Raw genomic sequence first — 11,047 nt, 5'->3', positions numbered from 1 at the left:
AAGATTTTCGTGGAACTGGAAGTTGGAAGATTCTTAAATATCTTATTTGCGTCGCATAACAAAAGCGTTATTTAATTGAAAAATTACAAATCAAATTGATTTGCTCTACAAATCAAATAAAAAATTTGTATTTCTTATTTGGTTGAAAAATCAAATTACAAATAAATTTAATTTTTTATTTGGTCAACAAACTAAATCATAATAATAATTTCTTAATTGATAACGGATTTTAAATCAATAACATGACCGTGACGTTGACGTTGCTTATATCTCTCTATCTCTCTATCAACAGCAAATTTGATATGTTTCTACGCACTTCTAACACTTATTTTTCTTCTTCCAGCGATAAGTGTCCGTGTCCAACAGCAACGTAAATTATATGCAAAATAACCCTTTCCCACTGAGAGGAGCACACATCTACAAAAAATAAACCACCTGTTCTGTTTTGTGGGTTATTTTTTCCCTTAAATAGTAACGGTTATTTTGGGACACTTTCAAAGTGTTGACGGTTATTTTCGACCTCTGGTTTTTGCAATGAGATTGCATGCAAAATTGCAACATTTGTGGGCAAAACGTCCAACTTGATTTCGGATCGATCTGAAGCAACGGTCGCAGTGTTTAGGGCTTGCATTATGTCAAAATGATGTGTTTGTTGTAATTCATACTGTCATACCAATTCATGAAATTATTTCGTGCGTTTGAGTAGAAACTGAGTGCATGAACACCATTTCGTGATTTCAATTATACGTGAAATGGAGTGTATGCACTGAGTTTTTACTCAGATTTATGAAATGATTTCGTGAATTAGACTACGCATAAACGTGATTATGCGTGAATTATGCGTATAAATTGTTAGGTCATTTTATGTTTTTATACTCTTGCTACCACATGAATGTATGAATTCGTGATAAGAATATAAAAATTTGCTTTGGAAGATAGAAAGCGATTAAGAAGAAATTCCGAACAAAGGAATTTATCTTCTTTCAACTTAAATAACTGCTTTTTGCAAACAAAAGTACGAACGTCACTTAGTGCCTTGGTTATATTGCGCGGGGAGAATCGTACCAAATCCCGGCGAATTCGTAAGGATCTATTGATTGCATCATAAATATTTGCATTTATTTTTTAAAAAATACAATAGATAATTATGTGACAGTTCACTCCATTTAGCTACTTCCATTACAGCCCGGTCCTAAGGATGCTAGCATGGCGAATTAATATAAGCGGATGTTACCGCAAAATGAATAAATAAATTATATATCAGAAAATGAATAAGATGAAATGAAATTATTGTTTAATTCCTAACCAAACCCATGTATGTAACTCAATCGCCTAATGGTTTGCCGGGCCGTAAACATATGTTTACACTTCAAATTTGTTGAGTACCTGGTACTCACACCTTTTTTAAGAAGTTTCACCTCTATCATGTGTACGGTGCTACACAGGCCTTTTTTTGGGATGTGCTAATTATTGTTGTGTTTGTTGTGTTGTGAAATGTTTGGGGGTCAATTCGTCGACAGGCCTTCCGAATATTATAAATTTGTGATGTTTGTCCGATCAATTTAATTTGGTTGAAATAGTAATATTTTATAGGCTTTTCAGATATCAGAACGGGTTGTGTAAATAAAAATACTTTATTTAGATTTTTTCCCGATATTTCGCTAAGATTTTATCTTCAGGGGAAAGGTTTGTTTATACACCTGCATATTAATAAATATACCACAGTAAAATAATTATATGTGCAAAATGTTTTCCTCATTTTAGCTCTTTTAATGAAGAGTAAAACTTTTTGCTGTATGCGATTATAATAGCCTTTAGTTTATCAGTATTTTCATATGTTAAGTTGACGTTCCTTTACAACTTTAATCACCATTATCACAAACAATAGCTAATATTTAATAGTAAATAATTAATAATAATAATAATAATAGATTGGCGCTTACATATATGTATGTTAGTGTTTGGCCGAGCTTCTCCTCCGATTTGTGGCGTGCGCCTTGATGATGTAACACAAAGCGGAGGGACCTACAGTTTTACGCCGACTACGAACGGCGATTGTATTTTTATGAGAAGCTGTTTTTCATGGCAGAAATACACTCGGAGGTTTGCCATTGCGTGCCGAGGGACGACCGCTGTTAAGAAAAAACCTTTTTCTATATTTTTTGCGATATTGCTTTGACCAGGGCTTGAACCCAGACGTTGCGGAGTGGAAGCGCGCACTGCTTACCACTACACCACAGTAAATAATTATATGTGCAAAATTAAGCATTCAGTTCCGCTTGCTCCAGTGTCAAAAATTTTAAACAGAAAACTATATCAATGACTGTGTGGTAAAAACATAAATATATAGAAGCTATTTTCATAATAAAAACCGTTTTATTATTTTCCTTAGTTATATTATGGCCCATAATATCCCGTCACATTGAACTATCTGAAGAACAGCCCGGAGATATATCAGGAATAAAGTTTTGTGGCATGAAATCTAGCTAATAGAAATAATAAGCTTGGTGCCCTATATAAGCCCCAAAAGAGTGGTGCAAATGACATATCCAATAGTTTAGCTACTAGGAATAGAATGATTTACTGTAAAAATTGAAATGTATTTGAATATCTCTGTCATAAGCAAAAGTTCACAATAAATAATAAACACAGTTTTGGTACTTAAGTTGAAGAAATAGATCGCTAAACCACAGCCCACTCTATGGCACGAAAATGCGCTTTAAGCATTTTACAAAAATTACAAATTTTGTAGGAAGAATTGAAAAAACGCTATTTTCAATGATGAAAGAAACTCCAATATAGTTGATCCAGATTGGCACCACAACTTGGAGAGTCATTCGGCTTCGATGGCAAACCTGTCCTTGGCGAAAAGGATCTTTGGTTTAAAGCGGAGATGGGCACCGCCTTGCCCGCGGGCAAAAGCTCTTTTAAGTTATCTATGTATTTTGTATAGATGTGAGCAGAGTAAAAGCTCTATCTGCCCGTCGCTGGTTTAAAGTAATAAGTATGTAGCTTTGGAAAACAAATAAGATCTTTTCACTATGGGAAAAATGAATATCAGGAATGAGAAATATTCTTTGCGCATTAAGCTGGCAAAATTTTCTAATTTCTAATATATATATTGAGCTTTATACCACGATTGTTTATTAGGAAAAATTTAAAAAGCAACAAAGTCTAAGCGGTAGAAGTTATAGCAGCTATTTCAGAGATCACCACATCTCTTCATCAGACTTCTTTTTTCTGGACTTCAGCAGAAATCGAACCTGCGTAATCGATGTTCAAAGTCGGAAGCGTTAACCACTGAGCTATATACATCCCGTGAACTCTTGTTGCTAATTCATTTTAACAACGCTTTTTTCCTTATTCAACCAACTACTATTAAGTGCAGCTGATTTTCCGCTATTTAAACTCGACAGCGTGGTTGTAGTTTTTCAATTCTATACGTCCTTTTGCTTATTTGCTTTTTTGTATAGTTTCAGGCAGGCTCTTCCTAAACTATGTATTTGTCAATATTATTGCGGCTTATTAACATTTTATTTTAAATATTTTTATTGAGCTCATTTCGAACGAAGATATTTGGAAATTCCAGCGGTAAAACCTTGTTATTCACACCGTGCAAACAACAAAATCGTTATCCAAGGAACAAAATATCTTCTTTTAGAGTAACTAGCTTCAAATATGGGCTTTAATACCACTGGGGGTTTGTAAGATCTACATCCCAACAAGATTTTTATTTATTCAAAACAGAATGATAACGTGTTGAAACTTAAATAAACCAAACTTCACAAATAGGAGGAAATAGTACAAATTTTACTACAAAATTTCGGTAAAATATATGCCGCAAAACGTAAAAAAAAAATATAACAGTTTCTATGAAAATTTCTGCATAGTGGTACAATAAAATTATCTTGCTTTAAACTAATGCATATTCATAACTTTTTGGCTTACATTATATTTAACATATAATTATGAACTTAAAAATAAAAATAATTACCAGCACTTTTGGTACTTAGCTTTGTCTTAACTGAATGTTAAAAATTTTCATAAACATAATATGTAAGCTTCAGCGATATCATCAGTATACTCTTTCTTGTTCATTACGCTGTCCCTTTTCTGCATTATTCGTAAACTTTCTAAGGTGAGCCTTGTTTTTGTTATTTTCTCTGCATCACTTATTTTAGTGTTCGCCAAATCAGCTGTATGGCTACTGGTATTGGTATGTTGTGCTAGCTCTGTGCTGTTTTTTTGTTTGTTTTTTAATGACTGCTTCGTGTACGCTTAGGCGAGTACCAATGGCTCGCTTTGTTGTTCCAATGTACCTACAATTTGCAGCACTTTTCGGATTCTTTACCATTGCACTTTATTTCATAAACCACATTGTTTCGCTGCTTGGTTTCTATAGGGGTTTTTGTTTTTGTTAAGACTGTGGGTAAAGAGCAGTTGGATTTGTATGCTAGCGTTGTGTTTTCTTGTTTAGCAAAGTGTTGATTAAAGTTCGCAGACAACCTTGGAATGTAGGTAACGCTGAAGTATCGATTTGTGGTGTTAGTTGTTTCTTTACATGATGTTATTGTAAGCGGTTAAAGCGGTTGTTGGTTGAAAAATGCGGAAGAAAGAACACGTTCAATAAGTTCGAATTTATTCTCATAATTCCAAATTTTAAAAAAGAAAAATTGTCAAATATGATACCTTGTCAATGCCTATCAGGCGCTTATGAATTAGTTACATAAAAACTTAGGTATTCAACTTACAAAGTGCCTATTAGACGCGAACATGCCGGCCGCCTTGAACGACTGTTCTAAATTTAACTTCTAAATGAGACACAATTGCTTACAATAAATAATTAATTAGAAAAAAGATCTTTCTTCGTTGGCAAGAGCGACAGTTTAACAACAGGACGCAACAGTTCTCCTTCAGAGGTCCTTATGCTAACGACCCGAATGCGCTCATCAGGGCCAGGGTGACCGTCGAGAACACGACCAAGCTTCCATTTCGTCGGCGGTGCATTGCTGTCGTGAACGATAACCACATCGTCTTTTTGCAAATTTTGCGTTGAACGAAACCATTTCGTGCGTTGCTGAAAATTTGCGGGATATTCCTGTCGCCAGCGCTTCCAGAAATGTTGCCTTATCGCTGTGATGATTTGCCATCGTTGAAAGAGCGTTCCCTTGAAAATTTCCAAATCAGGATCAGGGAGTCCTTTTAGCGGTTCCCCAACCGTAAAATGACCTGGAGTTAGGACCTCGAAATCATCAACATCAGATGGTATCCAACAAATAGGCCGAGAATTTACGCAGGCCTTGACCTCTCTTAGAATAGTATTGAATTCCTCGTACGTTAAAAGAGTAGAGTGCAAGGCACGTTTCAGGTGGTATTTGATGCGCTTTATACCAACTTCCCAATACCCAGCCATGTGAGGTGCGCTAGGTGGATTGAAGTGCCAAGTCGTTTGGCCGTCAGCGAAGTAGGATGCTAGCTTTTCGTCACCAATACAGCGTTCAAATGCAGCACGTAACTCCCTTTCTGCTCCGACAAAATTGGTTCCGTTGTCAGAATAAATTAGTTGACAGTACCCTCTTCGATTCGTGAAGCGTTTGAAGGCAGCGATGAAGCTAATTGAAGAAAGATCCCCGGCTAACTCCAAGTGCATTGCGCCTGTTCTCATACATATAAAGGAGCAAATGTAAGCCTTCGTGGACTTGGCACCTCTTCCTTGGGAAAACTTTATATTATACGGCCCAGAAAAGTCGACTGCACTATGAAGAAAACATCGTGTACTCGTTACACGACTGAGCGGCAGATCGGACATCAATTGCTGTAGTGGTTTGCGATTCAGCCGCTTACAGCGAACACAATTACGATATACACCTCGGACTAGATTTCGAACACCGGACACCCAGAATCTACGTTGAATTGCAGCTTGCATCATTTGCGGACCAGCATGCAACATAGTTATGTGAATTTCGGCGGCGATTACTTTAGCGAGGGAACAATTCTTAGGCAATATCATCGGATGCTTAACGTCGTTTGAACACGCTGCGTTTTTAATACGGCCGCCTACTTGAAGAATGCCCTCGGCATCTAGAAATGGCTGAAGGTGGACAAGGCTGCTGCGCATCGGCATCGGCTTATTTAATCTGAAATTAGAAATTTCTTGCGCGAAGGTGTTAGATTGCGAGTATTTTACCAATACTAATTCAGCAGCACGAATTTCTGAGCAGGTTAAAGGACCCGATAGTGGTTTTTTAGTGCTGGGCTGAATAAAGGATTTGCGAAAATTGTTGGCAAAGCGAATTAAATTCGCGGTTACTCGTTTAAGTCTGTTGTAAGAGTGGTATCTGGTTAACAAATCCCATTCTTCGGAGGTTTGTGCTAAATTCGAAATGGATTTTCCGGACCTCCGTTGTGTGCTGCGTAGAAGGTTGAAACCAGAAGCGATTACGTTCTTGAAGCCAAGTTGGCCCATTCCACCATAGAGGGTGGGCGAGAAGTTGCGAAGGTGTGAAGCCCCTTGAGGCACAATCTGCGGGGTTATGTTCAGAAGAGACGTGTCTCCACTGTGCTGATCTCTTGTACGGTAGCGACGCGATTTGCGACGAACACTGACCAACAACTCGGATTACCTTGCAACCATGCTAATGCTACCATGGAGTCGGTCCACGCATACAGCCTCTCAAGCATGCAGCCAAAACTTGATTGTATCTGCCGAACTAGCTTCGCGCCCAAATGAGCTGCACAAAGTTCTAATCGTGGCAGTGACGTAGTTTTCAGTGGCGCGACCCTAGTCTTTGCAGCGATTAACACAACGCTAACCTTGTCGTCGGTGGTAAGGGTTCGACAATAAACAGCTGCAGCATAAGCAGCTTGCGAAGCATCTGTGAAGACGTGGAACTCATAATCTACAATGTGACTAGTGCCAAGCCAGCGACTTAATTCGAGCGATGCAAGTGTAGCTAGCTCACGTCTGTGCGCCAACCATTCAGCAGCTACGTCAGGTGGCACTAACTCGTCCCAGTCCACCTTCGAGCGCCAAATTTTCTGCAACCATATTTTAGAGCGGATTGTACAAGGAGCGATAAGTCCAAGCGGGTCGAATATCTTGCTCGAATCGGAAGGAATACGCGCTTTGTTAGCTTGTTTGGAAGCTCTTCTAAATTAAATGCGATTGAGAGCGAATCATTGTCTGTATGCCAGATACAGCCTAATGTTCGAATGTTATTCCTTTCAGCAAGGAGATGTGATACCTGTTTCGATGCATGCGGTATTTGGTTTCTTAGCGGTTGGCAATTTGTCGCCCACTTTCGGAGCTCGAATCCGCTCTGAGAGAGCACGTAAGAAACGTCCCTTTGAAGCGTAAATAGATCTTGAAATGAGTCCGAACCCGTTAGTAAACCATTGAAGCGTAAATAGATCTTGAAATGAGTCCGAACCCGTTAGTAAATCATCCATATAGAAGTCGGACGTAACGATTTCAGTGACGTTTTGGTATGCGTCGCCTATATCCAGCGCTGCTCGTTGCAAGGACTTCACGGCAAGGTGCGAAGCGGATGCCACCCCATATGTCACCCTTAAAAGACGATAGTCACGCAATGGTTCTGAAGAACATCCATGTCATACAATACGTTGATAATCAACATCCTGCTCTGCAACGTAGACCTGACGATACATTTTCTCGATGTCAGCAATAAGAACGTAGCGATGAGTGCGGAAGCGCACCAAAATCGAGAACAGGTCTTGTTGCAGCCGAGGGCCTGCCATTAGAGCGTCGTTCAGTGAATAGCCGGACGATGTCTTCATGGACGCATTGAACACAACTTTGAGCTTGGTGGTGGTACTCGTTTCTCTGACCACTGCGTGATGCGACATGTAGTAAGTGGCGTGAGTAACTGCACCGGCTGACTCCATGTGACCCAAGTCTAAAAGTTCTTGCATGAACTTGCTGTATTCTTCATGAAGACCTTTGTTCGCGGCGAATATCCTTTCCATTCGCAGCAAAGCTCGAACTGCTGCGGCCCTTGATTCACCAATCGGAACCTCCTTTTTAAGAGGCAAGCGTACAATGAAGCGACCGTCTTCTGCTCGTTTGGTGGTATCTTCGAACAGCTTCTCGCAGTAAAGTTCTTCGGACGTATAATGCTTCTTTGGCTGCAACTCCTCGAGTTCCCAAAACCTTGTTATGAGTTGCGTTAGCTGGGTGTCACAATAAAGCGTAGAGATAGAATTAGGAAGTTTTTGCAAAGAAATCGCGTTTCCAAACAACACCCAACCAAATGCCGTATTCTGCGCCATGGGAGTGCCATTTTTCCCCATCCGGAGACCTTCTAGTAAGAACTTATCCATTTCGTCCATACCTATCAAAACATCAATAGGTCCAGGCTTGGAGAAGTTAGGATCAGCCAGGGGTAAGTCACAAGTATTCGGCCAAAGTGATGAGGGTACAGCGGTAGTTGGAAGGTCATTAGTTATTTTCGACAAAATAAGAGTACTTATCTGGAAGTTCGAGACTAATGACCGGGGAGCTACACAAACTTTAACTTCTCCCTTGGTGCAACCTCCTTTGATTGATCCAATACCAGTGACGCATATTGACGATGAGCTTCTAGGAAGATGAAGGCGTTGGATGCAAGATTCAGTAATGAACGAAGCATGTGAACCGTTGTCGAGAAGTGCCCGAGCAGGTTGCCAGCGACCGGCGTGGTCTTGCAAAAAAACTTCAGCGGTAGCCAACAAAATAACGCGATCAGCATGAGCGTAGTGCGAGGCAACATTGACATGTTGACTGGTTTCGTTGATAGCGAGTGCAGCCTGTTGACTGTTAAAGCTAGCGTGCAGTAGTGAGTGATGACGTCGTTGGCATATGCGACACGATGATGCGCTACGACATTTGGCCACCTGATGCCCCTTACTAAGACAGTTCAAGCAGGCACCATGAGCTTTGATAGCGGTTATCTTGGCTTTTGAGTTGAGTTTATCACACTTTGAACAGGTATAAATTTTGTGCTCACCATTGCAGTACGTACAAAATAGTGTTTTAGTGGCATTAGCGGTATCAGTTGATGTAGATCCATTTGTCTCGCCTTGTTTACAGGTTGAGTGGAGAACGTTTTTTGCGGTGATTGTTTTAGTGTTTGCGGACAACACCGGCACCATCTCCAAAGAACGAACTCGAGTTTCGAGAAAGTCGCGAAGTGCGGTAAATGACGGCAAATCGTCTGCCACAAGCGATAACTCCCACTGCTTTCGGGTTTCGTACGCTAGTTTTGACACTGTTAGGTGAATAAGGCAGTCATCCCAGAACTCAACTGGCCGACCGAGTGCACGCAGCGCTCCAACATGCTGCAAGGTTAAGTTGAGCACGTGCTTGATGGCCTTGGCTGAATCCTTTGCTGCTCTATCAATCGCTGACAGCGCTTTGATATGGCTGTCAACAATAACCCGTATTACCTTATACCTTGAAGTCAACAATTCCCAGGCTTCAATGTAGTTGCTGTCACTAACTGCCAAACTGCTAACCAAGTCTAACGCTTCACCCTTCAGACAATTACGCCGATACTGAAGTTTCTGCCCGTCCGACAGACTTGCGTTCGCATTAACTAGCGAACAAAATGCGTCGTGAAAAGTAAGCCATTCGGTGGGATCGCCGCCGAATGATGGTAACTGCAACTTCGGAAGCGGCACTGGTGCAGGACTTGTGTGTATAGCATGATGAGTAGGTTGATTTTACGTTGCGGTAAGGCGTAGGAAATTTGCCTTGGTGATGGTGTACCACTCCTCACCTTGAATACGTGACTGCTCTTCCACCTCAACGTTTTCATCGCCACAAGATATTTCCACTTCTTGTTGAGCTTCACAGAAGCGGCACCATTGTTCCTCCAATAATTGCAGATACGTGGAAATAATCTCCACATCTACTGAAAGCGCGTCGGATTTGCTTGTTTGCAAATAGCGCTTAATGGCGTTCAATGCGGAATCTCTAATTTTCAGCGACATTTTGCTTGTACGGTGAAATTTCAGTAATTGCGAATAATGCGGGTTATATTGGCTGTTATAAAACTAAGACAGTATCCGGCTCGAAGGACCAAAATGTAAGCGGTTAAAGCGGTTGTTGGTTGAAAAAAGCAGGAAATTATTGCGGAAGAAAGAACACGTTCAATAAGTTCGAATTTATTCTCATAATTCCAAATTTTAAAAAAGAAAAATTGTCAAATATGATACCTTGTCAATGCCTATCAGGCGCTTATGAATTAGTTACATAAAAACTTAGGTATTCAACTTACAAAGTGCCTATTAGACGCGAACAGTTATATTTTGGCGGCTTTTTATTCCTGCAGTTGTTTGCTTTTTAAAGTCGCGCGTTAATTTTTCTGGGTTGCTGTCACTTTTTGGGATCTTTTTAAGTTTTTATATGTTGATATCGTGAAATTTCCTGTCACTCAATGTGAGTACTTTGTGTATTAAAATTTTAGCCGTATTTGTGTATTAAAATTTTAGCCGTAAAGGAAATTTATCGGACGACCCAAAGACGACGGTTTTGAGTACCATTCTAGTAGCAGATTATATTTTCCCTGTGGATGCGAACGTCAAGAAAGGGGATGCTGGATTTGTCTTCCATTTCCATGGTAAATTGGAGTTTTTGGTGGTATTTGCCGAGGATTTTCAAAATTACATTCACGTCATTGCGGTTAACTATTGCAAAGATATCGCCTACATATTTCGATATAAATTTAATGTCGGTGTTTGTATGTTTTATCTCCGAAATGGTATTGTCAAGTGAACCGTCCTTGACAATATCCGCAATCGTGGGAGTAAGGGGGTTGCCCATTGGCATTCCAAAGGTTTGAGAATAGAATTTATTACTGGATATGAAATAATTGTTGTTATTAAGACAAAAGTCCAGAATATTTTGTAATTTTTGACAACTTTTTCATTATTAGTTTTGAAGCTAAGACTTTTGGTATGTTCGTGAAAAGAGACCACATCAAACGAAACAAGTACATCTTCTTCACACGCATTTATATCGGACAGTTTATTTTTTAATTTGAAAGAG

At 39.8% G+C, this 11,047-nt stretch overlaps 1 protein-coding gene across 1 annotated transcript; it reads right to left on the bottom strand.

Annotated features, from left to right (window-relative positions):
* Positions 1-7,611: 7,611 nt before the first annotated feature.
* LOC118736039 lies at positions 7,612-9,990 on the bottom strand. Its single transcript, XM_036466148.1, has 2 exons — positions 9,767-9,990; positions 7,612-9,688 (listed from the first exon to the last, which is right to left on the bottom strand). Exons 1-2 carry the CDS (start codon positions 9,988-9,990, stop codon positions 7,612-7,614), a joined length of 2,301 nt encoding a protein of 766 aa, XP_036322041.1.
* Positions 9,991-11,047: the final 1,057 nt, after the last annotated feature.

The sequence above is a fragment of the Rhagoletis pomonella genome, unplaced genomic scaffold, assembly GCF_013731165.1.
Source record: "Rhagoletis pomonella isolate Grant_MI unplaced genomic scaffold, Rhpom_1.0 Rhpom_scaffold_00003, whole genome shotgun sequence".
NCBI classification, from domain to species: Eukaryota; Metazoa; Arthropoda; class Insecta; order Diptera; family Tephritidae; genus Rhagoletis; species Rhagoletis pomonella.
The sequence above is the reverse complement of the archived record's forward strand: the minus strand, read 5'-3'. Positions and strand labels throughout refer to the sequence as shown.